General features: G+C 36.0%; 1 protein-coding gene across 13 annotated transcripts in view; it reads left to right on the top strand.

Annotated features, from left to right (window-relative positions):
- OXR1 (oxidation resistance 1) overlaps positions 1 to 21,250 on the top strand; it is a 239,956-nt gene that overhangs the window by 180,666 nt on the left and 38,040 nt on the right. For 9 of the 13 annotated variants that reach the window (XM_072330518.1, XM_072330519.1, XM_072330516.1 and 6 more), the window contains 5 exons: positions 2,081 to 2,163; positions 8,214 to 8,321; positions 9,837 to 9,956; positions 13,589 to 13,741; positions 19,748 to 19,932. In XM_072330518.1, coding sequence (XP_072186619.1) covers positions 2,081 to 2,163; positions 8,214 to 8,321; positions 9,837 to 9,956; positions 13,589 to 13,741; positions 19,748 to 19,932 — 649 coding nt within the window. The remainder of the gene's footprint in view (positions 1 to 2,080; positions 2,164 to 8,213; positions 8,322 to 9,836; positions 9,957 to 13,588; positions 13,742 to 19,747; positions 19,933 to 21,250) is intronic. The other 4 variants (XM_072330526.1, XM_072330524.1, XM_072330525.1 and 1 more) reach the window with 1 other exon arrangement.

Here is a 21,250-nt window from a genome sequence, read left to right as displayed (position 1 = left end):
AGAGCTACAGTTTTTCAGACACGGAATTCCTAGAGGGTGTTGGAAAATAGGCTTAACATCTTCATTATTGGTCATAACTTAAAACTTACCGTAATTAGTCTGTATATCTTGTGAGTATGGGAGCATTCCTGCTCACATAGGAGGCGTTACTTTCAGAGCAGCCCTCATATTTTATTATGTTGACCCACAATGTTGGGGTGAGTGTTGGTGATATGACAGTAAAGGTTGAACCTTCCTAGGTCCTATATTAGTTGGAAGATTGGAGCACTTTGCCAGTGTTGCCTGTACTGTCCTGCAATGCCTACCATATAGCCTAGATTCAGAGCCTTCTGACTCCCATTGGTTTGGGCTGATGAAAGACTGACTATAAGGGAAAATTTTTCCTAATCAATGCTACTGTCAAAGCAGCTGTGAAACAGTGGGTCACCTCAGCTGGTGCAGATTTGAGTGCAGCATGCCAATTTTTGTTCATTGCTGGCAATAATAATGCAAAGCTTATGGTGGTGACTGTGTTGAAACACACTGTTCTGTAGCTGAGAATTTGCTCTGTCAGTGTTATTGTGCTGTTTGTATCTGATAAGTTTCCATGGAAATAAATAGGTGGCATCACTTTTGAACTGACTTATGTACATTTAAAATATAGAATTAATTTAATGATGGTTCGCTTGTAAAGTACTTAACATTGTCTGCTGGAACTTGCTTTTACTGTAGTCCTCAACAACTTTCCTAGTGTTAAGGGATGTAAAAAACTTGGAGTTTTAGATTGCTGTTTATTTTTTGTCTCTGAGGAATTTCCAAAGCAATTTGTGCTGCATTTCTTTGTGTCTTGATAGCTTCAACTACCTATGTATAAATTTGGGGGAGCTGGGATAAGAGGTGGAATTCCTACAAGCATTCTTCAATCACTTTTCCAGTGCTGGTGTCAGGACACCAATTAAAAGCAGTGATGTGTAGGAGTCACTGCAAATTTGTAGCAAGCTAATGTATTATCTCAGCTTAAGTAAATATAAAGCAGGCTTTCTGCCCTCAATCTCTGTGTGGTAAGGTATTGCAAAAGAATATGTTTTGTAAGGTTTGTTTCTTGTTTTCAAGGTGTTTTGAAATACTGAACTGAATATATTTAGGTATGGCAGTAGAAATTTGAATGTTTTGAAACAATACTGTAGTTATGTCAGTGCATCATGGAAACATGACATCTCATTCATTAAATATTTTGGGATCCTAAGTAGCAGACAGGCTACTGTTGAAGATGGAAGCCTTGTAGCAGAGGTGCAACTTAATAGAATCACCACAAAAAAAAACAAAAAACCCAAACAAAAAAAAATCCACTTGCCCATAGATGGATATAATACTTTAACTTTACAAAAGTGTATTTTTATTAAGTAGTTTCTGTTGAATCATGTAAATGCACTTTTGTGTTGTCTTAATCATGATAGCTTGATATTATAATGTACTTAAAGTACACGTTGTTGATAGGTTCATGAAATGGAGGTCATCAAGATTAGAAGCAGCAATAAGAATAATTCTTGTGTTATTTAGTATCTTACTGTTTATTCATAGAGTTTATTTGCTAACATTTGCTATAAACAGGATAATTCTGAACTGAAATATTAATGCATTTCCTTTCACACAAAAGCTTTAAATACTCTGTCCTTACCAGACAGCATGCAGCTTACAAAAGCTGGTTAGTTCAAACACACCGGAACTCCAGACCACCTGCCCACTAGACAAAAGCAGACTGGCTGTAACAGAAAACCGATTAAACGCAGTACTTCCAGAAGGCTAATGGGGTAGATTGCCTCTTTAGTATTTCTTCTTTAATAGCTTCCTGGATACTAGCAAGTACTTAGGCAGTTAATTGATTTCTAGTTATCGGTGGTTTATATTGGTCAAATGCTTGAAGCATAGCAAGAGAATGAAGTTGTTATCCTAGCAGCTGGCTCTCTGTTAGACAGAATCACTGGGAGCAAGCTGTGTAACCAGTGAATTAGATGTCTGCCCACGGGGCTGTAGTCAGCAGCCTGTGACAGTGCTGAGAGGAAAATGAATTTAACACGCGCATTGCCTCAATTTCTTTCAGACACTGGCCAGAAGAAGACCGCAGACAAGAAAGATGGGCGACGAATGTCTTTTCAAAAGCCTAAAGGGACGATTGAATATTCTGTAAGTTGCTGCCTGATTATTAGAATGTTATTGCAAACCAAGTGCAGATTTAGTTTCTTTACGAGATATAGGCAAAATGGTGATAATGCATTGCCTTTAATCTTAGAATCTGTATATCTGATGGCTTATTTAAAAAATAATAATGAGCAATTAGATAGCTGCCATTACTTGAGTAATGCTTTTTTTTTTTAAATCTTTCTTCTTTATAAGTTTCCTGTTTTTTTCAAAAGAGAAAATAATAAACTACCAACACCAGACTAATCAACATGTTAAATGGTTCAGCTTTACGTAACCAGTTAGAAACGATAACTAATACTAGCAAAAATCACGTGCACGTTGCCTGCTCTCAGTGCTGCTAGTAAACTGTGGGAATCAGAAGGAGGAAAAAAAAAATGAAGCTTTTTTTTGGGGGGGTAGGGAAAGGTTGGCTACATTTTGATACTGACCTTACAGCTGCCTTCTAATAATCCTTGTAGATCCATACCTTTTTGTAGTACAGATCTCATCTTCCAGCAGTATCTGAAAATGGAGCCTTTCTCTGCCTGTTCTGTTCTTGAAATGACCCTCAAACTGTACTGCAGTCAGCTTTTCACGTTTGTGGTTACTAAGGGAAACTGAAGTGAGAATTATCTGTCTTGTGTTATACACTGCAAATAAACCTATAAATAATATTTGTAGAGGTAATGTTAAAACAGGAGAAGCTTTCATGGTTATTTTTGAATGCTTTTGGAGCTGGTCAGGGTAAAATAAAAATGAGAATTTATGAATGCCTTTATTTGATTTCTTGCTGTTCTTATTCTAAGAATAAGAGATAAGGAAAACTTAACTCCTACTGCTACAGCAAACTGAACTGATATGGCTTAATGACTATGAAGTCTATGATAGTAATTTGGAGAGAGTCAGAGGATGCGTGTATTAAAGAAGCATTCCATTAGCTTGATTCCTGTTGGGAACTTAAGAAAGCCTTTAGTATGGGCTAGAATTGAAATTGAAATTCAAAACAAATGTCTGCTGTTTGAATTCAAGCTACTGAAGAAAGGTAAATGTGATTTTTCTTGGTTTTGTTCAACTCTCTGGGGAATAAAGGCTGCACTTTTCTCCTGAAATAGTGAATAAGCTCCTGAAACACAGTGTATGTGGTCTGAGTCATGAGAAGAGTCTGCTATCAATTAAAGAAAGACATAAGTGTATAGTAGAGCAGAGTCTTAAGACACAGTCTTAAGCCAGAGTTCTTACCACTGAACTGCCACTCTTGACCTCTTTATAGTTATTTGGTGCTAAGTCCAAGTTCTAGATGCTCTTTACTAGTTTGTGTTAGTTAGAAACAAGTTTGTCTGGATGCTGAGAACAGAACTACAGTGACTCATGAATGCAGCTGCTCGTGGTAAAATTAGGAGTCATTCTCATTCTTACCTCAAGGAGTTCAGGTGGCGTGTGCTTTTATGGTGATCATCAAACAGGTGAAAGTTTGCTAGACTTGAAGCCGAGATGACTATTTGGAATTGTCTTGCTGAACCACACATTTTGAAAGTAGAGAAGTGATCTGTGCCTTTCTAGAGAGATTGTAGATTGGACTCCTATAAACTACATACTTTTTTTTTTTTTTCTTGATGCTACATTTCAAAGCCAGGGCTGTGTTCTTGTCTGAATCTCTGAGCTGCTGCTGTCATAGTTTTTTCAATTTTGAGTTATTTAGAACGTGTGCATCACAGTAATGATGTGTTACTTTACGATCCTGTTGTCTAGCTCTTTAAAATTAGTTTAGGTGGTGTATTTGTGATTAGGCCTTTTAAAAATTAGTAGATAAGATCATAATCTGATATTGACTGGTGCTGTGCCCAAGCATTTGGCAATGGTATTTTCTAATACCCTTCATTCTTACCCCTCTTCCTAGTCTTTAATTTTAATTTTGTTGTTTTTTTCTAATTATCTTTTAACTGTTGTTTCAGGTTTCTTTCCAGTTCCTGGAGAACTAGTCTTCAAATAGTGCAGAAAGAAAAAAAGTCTATTTTTTGGCAATAGTCGGATACATATAAAGTACATAATTTCTAAAAGAAGAATGAGTGAACTCCTGTTGTGAAGATGCAGTGGCAGTTAAATTCATTAAAATATCAGTAGAAAAAAATAGATATATATATATTTTTTTAATAGAATGGCTTTAGTTAGAAAGGACCTTAAAGATAATCTAGTAGTTCTAACAGTTCTAGCTGTCAGTAGGGTTGTCACACACTGGATCAGGTTGGCCAGGGCCCCATCCATCCTGGTCCACATCTTGGGATGGGGCATCCACTGTTTCTCTGGAAGACCTATTCCAGTGCCTTGTCAATATCTGATTTAAAAAATAAAATAAAATAAAAAAATTCCTTCCTCACAAAATGTGATCTAGGTCTCCCATCTGTTAGTTTAAAACTGTTTCTGTTTGTCCTATCACTGTCAGACTGTATAATTTATGGTTCATCTCCTGTTTTATAAGCTAGAAGGCCACAATGAGGTCTCCCTGCAACCTTCTCTTCTCCAGGCTGAACAAGCCCAGCTTCCCTCAGCCTTTCTTCATATGAAAGAAGAATCCTTATTAGACCTCCTCTTAGATTTGCACCAGGCATGAATGCAGTACTCTAGGGGGAGCCTCATGAGGTCAGAGCAGATGGGGTGATGGTCACCTTCCCCCTCTTTGCTGGCCACCCCTATTTTGTCCTAGCCATGAATAGTGGTGAACTTCTAAAAATGCTTACTATTGACTCATATCTAGCTTTTAATCTACAGGTCCTCAAAGTGCTTCTTAGCAGAGCTGCTCTCAATGAGTTATTCTTCCAGTGTGTGGAGACTATTTGGATCTTAAATATCTATTGCTCTACCTAATCATATGTGTAGGTTCTGCTTTTCAAGCTTAGAATTTCGTGCTTATTTTTATACATATGTAAATGAGTACAGAAGGTAGAAGAAACTAAGGATAGGGACTTGACTGCATAGTTACACAACACAGTTGACTAGAAGCTCTTGACTGTAGGAAAGCTACTTGTGTATTAAAAAGTGTTTTTGTTTTTGTTTTTTTAGCAGAAGTTATTGTACAAAATGGGGATTGGGTGTGTTCAGTTTAGTGCAGTCCTGAATAAGTGATTCATGTTCTGCAATTGCTACAATATGATGCTTAAATTAAACACCTTTAGTTGCTTAGAGATACCAGCGGATTCTTCTCAAAGTTGAGAATAAATGCCCTGTTAAACACTAAAGTGTTATGCTTTGTAATTGAATACTGAAGAGTAACTTATAGTGTAATTAAGTTTAACATACCAAAACTTTTCATTGTTAAGTGATACATACAGAGTGTCTACCTGATAAGTAGCAGTTTTTCTCCAACACTTACATGATAGTCAGCTTCTAAATTCAGCAAATGTTTGAATATCATTTTGCAGTCTGTTTCAGCAAGCCTTCTGTAGTACATAAACCTTCTCATGGAAATACTACTATCTGTGATTTGACTGTCAGTTTTGTTGTAGTGTATGGGATAAGTTGTAAATATCTAGTCTAATTGTTGGTTTTTGCTTTCTGCTTCAATACCAACTGAAAGGAGGATATGAGATACTGTGATTTATGCATATCTATGTGAAACTGTAGAACTGTGTGGTGCAGAAGTCATTCACGCCTCTGAAGTACCAGAAGAAGTTTTTGCTGCTTTGGTAGCTTCCTTAATGGTAGCTTCCAATACAAAGCATTGTCATAATGCAGAAATAACTCTAAAAAAGCAAATTGCCATTTCTTTGGTGGTACCTATGTTTTAATGAATTCAGGCTGACAAATACACCTTGGCAGAAAGATAACAAATTCTGTATGTTAGGAAATTATTCAACTCCTGTTTTCAAATCTTGATAAGAGTTTAGGGTACTGTAATGTATGAATTTATTACTTGTAGTAAAGTAAGTAATTATACAAATATTAATGCATTGGTACTTGGTATCTTAACTTGCCTTCTGTTTTCAGTCAAAGTATAATGGTCTTTGAAGCATGTGGTGCTTGTAGTACTTCTTACAGGGCAACTTTATTCTGTATTTAAAGAATATTTTCTGCTCCTTTATCGGTTATACTTTCTTGAAATTCCTGTAATGTCAGGATGTGTTCAGTAGTGTAGAACCAATAGAACATTCTGAGTTGGAAGGGACCCATTAGGATTCTGATGTAACTTTTAAAAAGTCAATAAGTATTCATTTTCCTAAGTTCTTTTAGATCAGTGTTGTGTTCAGTTATAAGGCTGGGAACAGTCAAGTGGGAATGTGTTTTGAGGAACAATTATTAAATGCTATGTGTTCTACTTGGGCTTGGCAGCATATATTTACCAGCTATGCTCACAGTGTCAATAAAATGTATTGGTGTTAAATATTTAATCACTCAATATTAACTACATTATGTATACTTACATTCTGGCATAATCTTTGCTGCTTCTGTGAAAAAATGAATGTCTTGTTACATTCTGCTGATAACAGTAAGCAATGCATTCTGCTCTGTAGAATGTGTTAGTACATCTGAAACTGTCCAAAATAGACTTTGGTTGGGATCACGCTAGCTCAGGGCAAACCTCCATGCTTTTTATGCTACAGAATGGTTACAGAAGTAGAGCATTTTAGTCTTTGGGTTCTGAGCACTACATTTACCTGTGTGGCTGGGTGTAAAGTGGGCCTACTGTCAGACCAATAGCTATGTACTCTGTTATCCTTTCTTCCTTCACCCACACAGTTCCTTTTTTGTTCTGCTCCTACTAATTCATTCAAACAGAAGGGAAGTATTTTTACCGTGTAAGTTTGTCAGGAATTGACAGGGCCCACAAGATGTGGGACTCATTTCTCTAAGGAAGAGCATGAAGAACAGAGGATGCATATTGTAATGGCTATGCAGTCAACTAGTGATATCCACTTGTGTTCTTGAGAGCAGGTGTGTAGAACAGAGAAGAAAATCTGGTGTAGTTGACTTTCTCCCCTTTGCATTCCTTATTCCTTGAAAATTATGTTTTTAAAAAAGGAGTAGAAGCACTTAAAGAGAAAGGATCCTTTTCTGTATCTTTCAAGTAAACTTCAGTGAGTAGATGGAAAACTAAACCTGTAATAAATTAATTTATTCAGTATAATTGGTAAGTATTAGAAGAGGTATATATCATGCAGGTGTAAGCTGAGGGGCAAAGACGTTTAAGGCTGGAATTAGTGGGATTTTTTTGTTACTGTGATCTGTATTTAGACCTGAAAGTATTCTTTTGCTCATAGTGCTTCGTATTTTCTTAACTGATACAATGTTTTTCCTTTTTTTTTCCTTGGTACAGTGTTTCTGAAGCCCTGTATTACTGTGATAAGCTTCTAGTTGTACCCTTGCTTATCATATGATTATCATTATCCTTAAATACTTTCTATGTACTCTTTAATTAATAGATGGTATTTAAAAATAAACTCTTTGCTTTCTTCTGTTGATTAATACTGGATACATTTTGGGAGATGGAGAGAACATCAGAGGTGAGATTAAGACCTTAAAAAAAAAAAGAAATATTTCTTCACTCAGAAATCACTCAAAAATGCTTGTATTCAGTCTTCTTTAATAATAGTTAACCTGTTTTGCTGATCTCAGTGATTTTTACTTGAAAATCAGATCAGCAAAAGCTTATTTCAATAGTCAGCTTGTGTATTAGCATTTTTGGGGACTGACAATTTTTCTGTAGTTGAAGAATGGAGAAGATGAAGAAAGGAAGGATGTAATTGTCTTATTTCACCAAACATAATGTATATATCCAGGGGTACCCAGCACTGAACTTGCACAGCAGGAGTTGTGGTGCTGTATTCAAGCTACAGCTCAGACTGACACATTTGGTTTCCCAGAATCTGAATGGGAAGACAGGTGTTATTATACTGGCTTAAATTGAATTAATAACTAGGAGGGGCAGCCCAAGATAGAGAGACTAAAAGTTTATGAAAAATCTCAGAAAATCTACAAAATTAAAACTCATAAGCTAGTATTTGGACTAACTGCTCAAAGATTTGATTTTGTTTTTCTTTTCTTTCCCTCAATTGATACAGGTGGAATCGAGAGATACTTTAAACAGTATTGCCTTGAAATTTGATACAACACCCAATGAACTGGTTCAATTAAATAAGCTTTTCTCCAGAGCAGTCGTTCCTGGACAGGTACTATTATACTACGTATGTTATTTACTCAGCAGACTTTTTTTCCCCCCATATTTCTCATCTTCTATCAGAACAAGTATTGCATTCTTATTGTTTTTGTAAAAGGCTTCTTCAGTTTTTTTCCTAATCTGTGAGTTCCTTGTGCCTTATAAATAACTTAAAGAAAAGGAGCAAATAATGATACCACCGCTCTCTAAAATCAAGAGACTTTGATTTTTTTTTGATTACATATACTTAATGACATAGTGTCCCTCAAGCACATGGTAAATCGCTGCTTTGTGAATGTAGCAGGCTATCTACAATGGCTTGCTCTGAAAATAAATTCATAGCATAGCTTACATTGTTTCTGACTGCATGCTACTGCTTGCAATTCTGCTTCAGTAAATCTAATGTTTCCATTCCAACCTTAAAGCTTGCTGTCATTTTTGTAGGGTTGTGTGAAATAATGTTACTAGTTCTTTTAGATCAGTATTGCTTATGTCCTATTTATTAATTTATTTATTTATTTTCCCTCTACCACCAGCCCTTTTCATTTCCTTTAAAGCCAGGCCTGGAAAAAAGTGATAGGGTAGCTGATGAGGCCATTTGATATTAGCCTTTTATTTGAAACAGTCCTATGAGGATCGACTGAGAGAATTGGGGCTCTTCAGCCTGGATAAGAGAAGGCTTGAGGGGGACCTTACAGCAGCTTTCTAGTACCTGAAGGGGGCCTACAGGAAAGCTGGGAAGGGACTAATTATAAGAGCAGGTAGCAACAGGATGATGGGGAAATGGCTTTAAACTGGAAGAGGGTAGATCTCTTCTTAATATCTAGTCTAAATTATTTACTGTGAGAGTGATGAGGTATGGAACAGGTTGCCCAGCGAGGTTGTGAATGACCCCTCTGGGAGAATTCAAGGCCAGGCTAGATGGGGCTTTGGGCAACCTGGTCTAGAGTGAGGTATCTCTGCCTATAGCAGGGGGGTTGGAACCAGATTATCTTCAAGCTCTTCTAAAATTCTGTGTCTATTTCTGATTGCTGCAAAACCTAGCCTAAACCTAAATGATTACTGTGGTCCAAGCAGTCTACTTAAGGGGTGAATAACTTTAGAGACTTTTTCATTTTCTTCTACATTTGGTGTTAATGGCATGTCTGTAAACACTTTCATTAACCTTCCTCTTGGTTACTCAAATAATCAGTGTTGGAAATAATCCAATGAGTCATCTTTATGTATTCTGAGTGTTTCTGACAAGCTATATGGTTCTTATAATGCTTTCTATTTGAACCTTTACTCGATTATGACTAAATATTACTTTAGGATATTAGTAGATATTTAGTAGTATTCAAAATTAAAATCAAGAAGTATTTGGTTGTATTGTTTATTCCCTCAGCTCATAATTCCTGTTAAAATGAACTGGAGGAAAAATAACTTCATATAGCTTATTTTGAGAAAATGTGACACTTAACTGAACTAGTGGGAAATCTAAAGTAAATTTGAAAGCGTAACTTCTAACTGCGTTATATCTTCTTTATAGATTTTGTATGTTCCTGACCCAGACTACATATCTAGTGTGGACAGCTCCCCTTCTCTAAGCCCTATAAGTCCCCTATCACCTACATCTTCAGAAGCAGAGTTTGACAAGGCTACAGTAAATGTAGGTATACCCGTTCTTGAAAGTAACTTTTCCCTTATGAGATGAATGTTATGAATGTTATGCTTTCTTCTTAAAGGAGATTATTCATTTTGGGGAGAAAGTACTTTATAACACCCAGAGTTGAAAGCAAGATAGTATATGCAAGCTTTTATTACCTTAAGTGAGTTTTCTTTGTGAAAACTGGCTCGCATTCAAGTCGTTAGTAATACATTACTATCTTTGTGACTTGATATCTTAAGTATTGATTCCTGTTCCTTTTTTTGTTACCTTTGAGAACTAGATAAATATTTAACTTTGAAATATTGATAAATTATATAGCAATGAGACATTTTAACTAAATATTCTTGACAATATAAGGGCTCTACCCTTGCTATACTAGCCATCACTCCTCCCTTAGTAGTGGTTGAAAATTTTTTCTTGGGCTTCATTAAGGAAAATGAAGTAAAACATCTATTTCAGTAAAGGGCTGGTTTCTGAGTGTTGGTTATAGACAGCTTGCACGTAATAGCATTGTCTGCATTTATAGACTTTCCTGTACTTAAAACTGTGTAGCTTTGAAAGCTGCTCTATAATTAAGCTTAACTGTAGGTTTTGTGTTTGAGCTAGTTTCATAAAAGTGTCTTTCCAGGATCGCTAGTTTGCTATTAGAAGAATCTCATGGGGAGAACTCAAACCAGACATACACAGAAAAGATACTGGTTCTGATACTGTAATATATGCAGTTCTGACCTTATTCAGCTGTTTCCTAACATGTCAGTGCTAATCCCTTCCCAGTTATTATCTTTTATTTCAAATAACAAAATACCCTGGTAGTGTGTAGTCAAGCTGTCAAATGCCTACTCCGGAAAGCAAACTGTAGGTGTTTTAGCTTAGTAAATAGACTAGTCTAATTTCTTCTGTATCAAGTCTTGGAATGACTAAAAATGTTAGTATAGGCCTACTTATGTAGAAGCTACTCAAAGGAAAAAATTAGTCTCACTTAGAGAAAATGGAGCTCTTTCAACAATATAGTAGATATGCTATGTCAGAAAGAATACTTTTTTTTTTGGTCTTATGAATTACTTTGTATATGCTTCCTTAGATATAATAGATCTGGGGACAAAGTAGTGTAACAGTAGCTGTAATTTTTTTTGGACTGCCTCGTGAATATTATGCAGTTAAACAGATAAAAGCTTGAAATCATACAAGAAAAAAAGGGATTAAAAAACTTTTGAAGCTTAAATCCTTTTAGGCAGTGGATTATTTTGCCTAGTGTGGGCAGCTGATTGTTGACAGCATCTTCAGAGTTCACTTTCACTTGATGTATTCTTTGTTTGCAGAACCCTTGTATGTATCCTTAAGCATCAGACAACCATCCCTTTAAATGTTTCAGGAAAAATCAAGCAATATGGTAATAATTGTTCATGGACAGCACTGTTTCTAATATTTTTTGAAACCTATGTAAGGGAAGCAAAAGGGTGTCTAGATCATGTCTGTCAAACAAGTGAAGAATTACAGAAATCATTTGCACTTTTCAGTGTGGATTGTGTGTGTGGCTTTTAGTGGTGGTGGCTTTTTTTTTATCAACAATGTAAGTGGTGGTTGCCTTCGATCAGAAGATAAAGCTGGAGGATTTGGTTCTTTGAAAGCATTTGTTATCCATGCTTTTTCCCCTCTGCTGATTACTATCCCAGTGAGAGCAATGTTAGTATATATCCTTTTATGCTCTGTAGCAATGTCTATCATTATTGACTCTCCCCTAATTCTGACTCAAAAATTACAAATTAACTTGAAGAGTGATTAAACTTAAAAAGAATATGCTACTCTGCCTATGTAACGTGATGAGATCTCTATTTACTATGATCATGGATTACTAGAAATTGAATGAGACAACTGTTTTCCAAAGCAGAGGTTCAGAAGTTGATTCCAACAAGACTGAGCTTTCTGTTTCAGTTTGTTTCGCCAATGATAGTTTTGCAGTATTGTATGAGTGAATACAAACCAGCAAACCCTGTTTTTTCTTGCAAATCTGTATTCAAGCTAAGATTTCAGCATGTATTTCAGTAGGCTTAGTCTTTGTGTAATAACTTGGCTTAGAGTAAACTTTTCGTTTGCTGTTACTGTTTTGTTGATTGGTTTGTTTTTCTGGTTTTCTTCTGAATGGTTTCACTCAGCAGTCTGATGCACAAATTAAAACTCTTATTGGAGCTTCTTAATATTCAGCTTGTCATCAACCAGAACGAACCTGCACCATATTCCTTTCTGCAGAGCTGCTCTCCAGCCTATCCTCCCTCAGTACATTTATTCAAGGTTGCCCAGTTCCAGGTGCAGAATCCAGCACATTGCCATCTTTAAATACATACAGTTGGTGATTACCTAGTGCTCTAGTTTGTCAAGATCTCTCTGCAGACCCTCTCTACTGTCTAAGGAGTCAACAGCTTTTCCTGGCTTATTGATGTACACAGAGTTACTTGGTGTATATTTGAGTCCTGTATTCAAGTCATTGATGAAAGCATTAAAGAAAACTGGCCCCAATATGGAGCCCTACAGAACCCCACTAATGACTAGCTCATGACACTATTCCAGTGCAGGAGAGGTGGGACCCCTGTTTAACAATGTCCTCTTGTGGCAATGAAGGCTAATCGCATTCCAGGTAGAAGATGATGAGAGTAACGCCAAATAGTTTATGAAAGTGGTCATATCCTGTCAGAGGAGCTTCTAAAGCTTCACTTGCTGTGCTGTGTTCATTTCTTTCACTTTCAGTACAGGACAAAGATTGATATGCTGGAGAGAACTCAGTGGAGGGTTGTCAGGTCCTCCATTTATGATGTAATACCATGCTTAAGATATGGAGGTATGGTGGGGAAGCTGTTGTGGTTTTCTTGTTTTTTTTGGTGTTTTTTGATTTAGCATGGGGAAGAAAATGCTGATGGAGAACCTGATTACTGTGTTTTATAACCAAAGATAGAGAGGCTACAGGGAGGAAAACAACCTGGTATCTTCAGAGGTTCATAGTGAAAGGATGGGCAGCAACAAGTATAGAATTTTGCACAGGAAGTTCTGGTTAAACAACATGGTTTTTTTGCAGTGAGATTGGTTAAATATTAGGACAGGTTTCTAGGAGAGGCAGTGAAATATCCAACCTTGAAGACTTGAACTCAACTGGAAAAGTCATAAGCAACTTAATCTAGTCTAGACTTAGGCTTAATGTCAACTGGAGTTTCTATTAGCTGACCTTGAGAGACTTTCAAACATAAAATAGTATATAGTATTATAAGGGACAACTGAAAACACTTAACAGAGCTTTTGTTTGTTAAAACTGGAAAAAATCCTTTCTGCTAACTACATGTCACTTGTGGTTTTGCATGTGAAAGTGTATCAAGTGATCTCCTTACATGAGTTCATATTTTATTTGTTCTTATGTTGTTTCTGAGTACTGCTGTGTACTGACATTTCTTCCAATGGACTAGTTAAACTATACTTAATTAGAGTTGCTTGTACTCTCTGATCAGAGTTTTTCTATAAACTACAGTGGTTTTGGAATTCTATTTTTACCTTTATATTAATGTCAAAGAAGAATAATAAACACAACGGAAGATCCCTTAACAATGAAAAGGCAGGCTGCTAAGTTCCCCTTTTCCATTCCTTTTTAGGATCCAGATGGAGTCCAACAGAAAGAATCAGTTGCTTCACCGGCACATCCGTGTATTCGGACTACAAGAGTGGTATCATCTACCTCGGAAGAGGAAGAAGCGTTTACAGAGAAGTTCCTGAAAATTAACTGCAAGTACATCACCAGTGGCAAGGTACTTAACGCTTATATTTTATGCTTACTGTATGTAATGTAAGAAGGAAATGCTTTTGAAGTATAAACTTAGGGTGAGATTGTCTTAGATAAGATCAGCTTATGTATATGTACATTTTTCTTAAAGTTTCCTTCATAATCATGGACCATTTATTTCTTAATCGTAATACAAGCAGTTATGTAATTAACCTGATAAATTTCCCGTAGTCATACTGTTGTGTGTAGTGGTTTTTTGTTTTGTTTTTTTGCTGAGGGCAGGAAAGCTGCTTGCTGCCTGTGTTAGTATCCCTTTCAAGTAATAATCTTTCTTGATGATTTAGAAGAATATGCCTTAAACTGTCAGAAAATATGTACTTAGGGTAGCTTCACTTCTGTTTTCTGAAAACAGACCTGAGAGCAGAATTAATCTCTGACTCTGTGAAGTTTTAGCATTTAACTTCCATGCAATTCATAGGTGCAAGGTTTTAGGAACTGAGATTGTCAACTGTTAGAATGCCTGGAATGCTTTTGAGGGTGTGGAAGAAAGGTATTGCTTTCTCACTCCAGAGTAAAAAAGACTTACTCCTGGGAAAAACATGCTTTCACTCAAGCTGAATTAATGCTGAGTACTTGTACTATTTTCTTGTTTCCATGAGGTTTGGTTCTACAAATACACCTACCTACTGCTGTTCTTAGGAATAGATTTGCAAATGAGAAATGCTAATACTAAACAGACTAAGGAGAAGCTCCTAAAGCTGTGTTTTTTTTTTTGTTGTTTTTTTTGCTGATGGAAAGTGTTTTTATGTTGAAATGTGAAGCCTTTTGACAGTACATGTGTAAAACTTTATACATACAAAAACCTGGTATTAGAAACAAGCACTGGAGAAGCTTTATTATTTGTTCTAGGGTTAGTTTGCTTTACTCAGCATTCTTCCCCATGTGACTTCTTTAGCCTATGTGGAGGGTGGGGAATGAATCCTAAGCTGTTGAAGTTTGAGTTCTAAATTTCAGAAATTCTGCATGCTACTTAATGTTTGTCACACAGATAGAACTCTTTCAGGTGTCTTGTCCTCTCTTCTCCATGTATTTCCTGACCACGCAGGATGATGAATCTTCAGAGGTTTTCTGCAGAAAACTCAAGATTAATCCTCTGCTGCCCAGAGCAGAGTGATTTTAACTCATGTTGTTAATAATATTTCATAGAGCATAGATGTGAGGTGTTGTCATCAGTCAGACTGATGTTCTTAAACTAAAATCACAAATCACAGAATGACCTGGGTTGGAAGGGACCTCAAGGATCATGAAACTCCAACCCCCCTGCCTGGCAGGGCCACCAAACTTCCATGCTTACTAGATCTGGTTGCCCAAGGCCCCATCCAGCCTGGACTTGAACACCTCCAGGGATGGGGCATCCACAGGCTCTTTTTTTTTTTAATTATTTTTTTTTTATTTCACATATATATATGAGAGTTCACGTTAAGACAACGCTGTCTTATTTTTCTCTTTCAAGGACTGTGTTTAATGTAATTAGTCACATTTGTGACTCTCTGGATATGGACACAAGAATTCCTTGAGATATCATAGTTGGTAACAGGAAGCATTTGCCCTGCTACAACTGTCCTAATAATTGAAATCAAGTTCTGGCTGCTGTTAGGTAAAGGGCATTGGACACATCTAGAAACAGGATGGTGTGAATATGCCACATATTCAGACAATAAACCTGTGTAGAGTAACTGTTGTGCTGCAAGGTTGCACTTCAGCTTACTGTTTGATATAGATAGAGATGCCCATTATAGTGGCCACTCTGCTTGCTTCTTATGCAAGGCTGACGTTATGAGGTTAAAATTCCTTCAGAATCCATGTTGAAGAAAAGTACTTCTCTATGGTTTTTGATTCTTAACACTGTTGAAAGAGGAAAAAGATAACTTGAGCAGTCTACTTGATTAAAAGTGAAACTAACAGAAGTGCTTTAAAATTCATTGCTCTTTACTCTGCCTGCTGCTTTACCTCCTTTGTTTTGAAAAGTAGTTGATAAAAGAGAATTGGCTATATTAAAGAACTTAAAGCTCTGGCAAGCTGGGTGCTTAAAGAAGAAATACTATGAAGTGAGAAGGAAAATACTGACTAGATTTAAAGCTTCTGTAAGATACAAAAATGATTAGGAATGGAATGAAATGGCTATCTTCATCCTTCACGAATTGTGCATTAGTGTTCATTCTATGGTGTATATTAAAAAAAAAAAAATATTTAAAGACAACTTCTAGTCAAAATTGTGTAAAAGAAATCCTCTTGTACCTTCGTAAGCATGCTTTACTGAACTGTCTGATCTTAATATTTGGACTCAGCCATACTGTTAAGTTTGGCTCCAATCCTCCCTTACTATGACTGTTCAAAACCTATATCTCAGTGTATAGAATTTAAAATCCCTACTTCCTGGGGTCTGAGAAAATTTAATGTAAGGAAGATAAAATAATTCAGAATTGAATATTTATGTACAAGTGCAGTTTAATTTGCTTTAATATGTAGTCTTTTTTTTTTTTTTTTTTTTTTTTTACCTGGATTGTATTTTCTGGGCATCTTTAAGACTGAGGAGTTCTGTTTTTAACAACCTGGTGTGTGGCTGATTTTTCAGTAGTGAAATGTCTCAGCACTTCGTGAGTCTGTTAAACCTAAAGTTCACTGGAATATGAATTCATTTCATATCTTAACGATCTTTCCTGCATTCAAGAAACTTCAGTTATACAAGGGGTATTCATGAGTCTTGTTCAGACACAAAGCTTCAAGTGGCTGCGTTGTGTTGAAGAAATACATAATAGATATGTGCATGCTCTTCACTTTGATATCGTTTTCTTCAACAACTAATTAAGAATATGATCTAAACAAAGCAACCTACTGATTGTTTGGTGAAGGATGTCCTTTAAAGAAAAAAATTTACTTGGTCTCTATTGACAATTGAACTGTTTATAGCCTTTCTTCACTTCATTCACTTTTTTACAGGACAGAACTAGAGATAAGAGTAAAATATGGCAATATAGAAGGAGCTCAGTGAGCCTGTCATTGTCCAGACTTTTTTCTTATGCTCTTGCTCTAATGTGCTGTTACAGTTATGTCATTGGTATAAATAATTAGTTAAAGATACTATAAAGTCTTATCTAAGTAAATTATTGCCAAATAGCATTCTTAAGAAGTTTGGTAAATACTTGGTTGCCGTTGAAGGGATCTGTATGACAAGAGTATGACCACAAAGGAAAAGTTGGGTTGCCACCTCCCTTTGTTGATATGGGGAGGGGAGAGCGTAGAGAATCCTCTGTGTAAGTGAATCTCTGTGCTATTCTTCAGTCTGAGGAATGTATTAGTGTAGGAATGAAGAGTTTTCTCATGAATTTGGTTATTGATTCTTTCTATTAACACAGATTTTTAGATACTGGTGTTGAATGTTGATGTTAAGCTAGAGCAGTCATACAGCCTAATTGTTTTCTTTGCATGCATTTTGAAGATCTGCATATGGACAGTGAAAAACATAAATAGTTTTTGCCCTGAATGTTAATTGTTTTTACTGTTTAGTTTTTTGGATCTGTTCTTCCTCTTGGCTGAAATTGCTATTAAGAAATACTTACATAATCTTGTTCAGATCATAGAGTTAATTTTGAATGGGTAACCATTTGCTTTTTCTAAGGGTGAGGAAGGACCCTTAATGTCATAATCCATCTTTTAATTAGTTATTAATTAAATTAGAAATGTGCAGCATATTAAAGAAAAAACAGTACACCAGTTGGTCTGTTGTGGTAGGCTGCTTCCCATGCTTGCTTGTAGTGGAGACTTCCACTTCACTTTGTCTTTCTTCAAGCTACTTTTAAAACTGTTTATGAAACTAATTCCAGGTTTCAAATACTTAAATGTTACAAAGGAAGGTATTCCTCTGAAACAGTAACAGCTCTAAAAATAGCACTTAATACCTGTTCGAAAATATGTGGCCAATTGCTTCCTTCTGCTTTCATCTGTTCAAATGGAAGTTGGATAGTCCCCATGGTGTTTCAAAACACTGGGATTGTCAGTACATCAAAATAGGGTCTTGTGATGGCATAGATTTTTTCGTTTTACTTTAAGTGTGCTTCCCCAATAGTCTTTTTGCTCTTCAAGACAAGTGCATTTCCCCAGATGTCTTCAGGAAGTTGCAACAAAACGCTTGGGCTCTCTTAAAATAAAATATCTACGGTGGCACGGCCAATGTACTGCCACTGAAAATAACTGTGGCCTTGATTTCTGTGGATCAAACCTGGAGAGTATTAAAAAAATAATATAAAATGATTTAGTATTCTTTCATTAAATACCACGGGTGAATTGGAAGTGATGTTGCTTTTTTGCTTTGTGTGCATGATTTATGGAGACCATATTTGTTTAAAAAAGCAGTTGCTCTTCAGACTAAACTCAGTGTTTTTTGCAGTTATGGTAACATTTTTTCTTTAGGCCACAATGGATATAGCAAGTTAAAACTTTAGTTGACAGTTATCCTTTTGGGAGTTCCTTTTTACACCTTGAAGTTATTTTTCTAGAGTACACAGTGTTTGGAAAGCTTGGAAAGAAATACTAGTGATAATTCCTGTGTCTAAAACCTTAAAACTATGCAAATATGTTCTGCTGACTTCTCAGTCCTTAGCACATGCTTTGTACTTCAACAAAGTAACATGTGTAAAACCTTAACAGGCACTGAATGACTCAAAGGTCTTCTGTGTAGATGCTTAGGGTGCTTTTGTGTCTATTTCATTTTTTTTTTTTCCATAAATGAAATCACTGGTCAATGCTGTTGGATTCAATACTTCTGTTGGGTCACTTTTTAGTAGTCTATAATTTTCTGCTTACTGTATGACATCTTAGTTTTTCTGCTGTGAAGATCATCCATCTCAGTTCTGGAAGTCAGTTTATGTGAATAGACAGAAATGTAGTTCTAACTTCAGCTGTACTGATATGTATTATTAAAAGAAAAATGCAAACCAGCAGTCATTTCCTAATCTAATATGCACTGTTTATGGTCACTGTGAACAATTTATCAGTGAACACGATATTTACTTAATTTCTGGTAGGCCTCAATTGTATATGAAGCGAGTCTTCTGTGATTCCCATGAAAAAAAAAAAAAAGACTCTGTGAAGTTCTTAGGATCCAAGTCCCTTTAAAAATTGTTACTATCCTGCTAATGGTTTTGTTTCTTTTGGCACTATTCTGATGACTTAATGAACTTACTTAATCAACAACTGTGGTGTTAGTGGTTGTGGGTATTTCTAACTTGTGTGGGGAGTTCAACTGCTGTGTAAATTAGATTCATGTCTGCATTCCATGAGGATTGTACTTCTCATACTGTGAGTTTTAACTGCTGAAATCTACTTATTAATGCAGGGCATGAATATAATTTGTGATAAATTCATCCAAAGCTTCATCTTAGTGCAACTGCACCTTATAAGCAACAACCAAAAAAACCTACTTTGTAGAATGGAGGATTTGAAAACATTAAATGTATTTTTCCAATCAATCTACAGGTCAGTTAAGTTGGACTAAGTTGTATCAAATACTGCTGTCACTTTTGAGAATACAGAAACGTCTGCATAGGAGACTTTGTGCAGTATATTTAAAAAAGAAAAACAAAAACAAACAGTTAAAATTCAGACTTCACAGGTGAAAAATGCTTGAAGCAAAAAAACCCTGTGGCTTTCTAAGAAATATGCATATATTTATCTTGGATGAGTTGCCTGGCACATTCATTAGGTTGCAAGTGATTTCAGCACTATTGAACAGTTCTTAGGAATGAATAAGAGCAAAATTCATTGACTTTTTTTCAAAAGTCATTAATTTGCATCCTCGGAGAAATGACTATTTTTGGATAATGCAAGAAAACTCGATAAGCTCCTCAGATGAAAAAAACAAAGTGCTTTAAAAAATAAAAATAAGAAATACTCTTGGGGGGGGGAAGAAAAAGACAGAATAAGCTGAAATATGAAGGATACAATTTACCACTTCTTTTCCTTCTCGTTTTAGGGTACAGTCAATGGTGTGCTGCTAGTGACGCCAAATAATATAATGTTTGATCCTCATAAAATGGACCCTCTTGTCCAAGAGAATGGCTGTGAAGAGTATGGCATCATGTGTCCCATGGAAGAAGTGATGTCAGCTGCTTTGTATAAGGAAATTATGGACAGCAAAATTAAGGATTCATTGAGCATGTAAGATAGAACAGTATAATAAATGAGCTTTGAGTAAAATGAACTATATCCTTATGGTTGACCATGCAAAACTAGCACACAAACGTGTTTTTAAGGAAAACAAAAGAAAATCAAAGATTGGCTTGGAGAGGCCGTGAAGAAATCTTGATTTGTCCTCAGATTTCACACTCACTATAGTATGAGGGCTGCTCTGAAAATAATGCTTCCTATTTTATTATGTTACCTAGCAATGTCAGAAGCAGATGTTAATGAGACTGAACCTTCCCAACAGTATCCCATTACATGCTGTTGCTGCATGACAGATGGCAGCAGAGGGGCAGTCTTGTCAATGGTGTCTGATGTGGAAGTGTATGTGGAAAAAAGTTATGTCATTTAATTCTTCCATATGGAAAAAATTGCATTCACTGTGATTCAGCAGTGCTTTCTGAACATTTATGGAAACCTAAGAGTGGATGTGAATAGTCTGAGATGGTGCATGATGTGTTTCAGCATTGGCAACAGCGAGTCACTTCCACTGGTGTGGAATTTTGCAAGTGTCACATTTAGGCTTTTAATCCTGGCTGGTGAAAATGCATAGCTAGTGATGATGACTGTATTGAAAGATAATTACGTAGCTAAGAGTTTTCTCTATCAAATGATGCTGTTGTGTTCTTTATGTAGTTTCCATGGAAATAAACAGGAGGCATTATTTTTGGAGCAACCTATGTATATAGAATCTCTTCTATGTAGATGGGTTTTAACTTCCTCTGATAGGGTTAACCATGGTAAGAGGTACCACAATACTTCTACCATTTCCAATTTAGGAGATAAATTATCAAACACTGAAATCTAAAAATTGATGCAAAGAATAGGAAAGCTCAACTTAAACTGCATTAGATATAAATCTTTGTGTAGCACTTTCTACTTTTCCAAGAGACATTTCACATCTTCTTGCTCTTTTAAGTAAATAGAAGATCAGTTTTACAGATCTTGTGTTTTTGTGACATAATTTTTCCCTTTTTGGCTAGAGGGGAAAAAAATGCAAGCTCTCTTTTGTGAGCTAGAATTGTTTGAAGTAAATAATATTTTCTGTGGTAGCGTTTATTGCCGGTGTTTGTTGTAGGCATTCAAAACTCTTTGAACAGCAGTATAAAAATGTTTATTCTGTATTTTACCTAGTTTTTTATATACCTAGTATATATATTTTCCTCAGAAATAGTATAAATTCTAATGTAAAAATTATTGAAAAAAATGCCACATGTGGATGCCTGTAAAGCACAAATGTGCAGGCTACTTGATCATCAAACTACCTAATCATCTAGCTACAGGCAAGTGTACA

The sequence above is a fragment of the Excalfactoria chinensis genome, chromosome 2 (assembly GCF_039878825.1).
Source record: "Excalfactoria chinensis isolate bCotChi1 chromosome 2, bCotChi1.hap2, whole genome shotgun sequence".
NCBI lineage: Eukaryota > Metazoa > Chordata > Aves > Galliformes > Phasianidae > Excalfactoria > Excalfactoria chinensis.
This window is presented reverse-complemented; position numbering and strand designations above follow the sequence as displayed.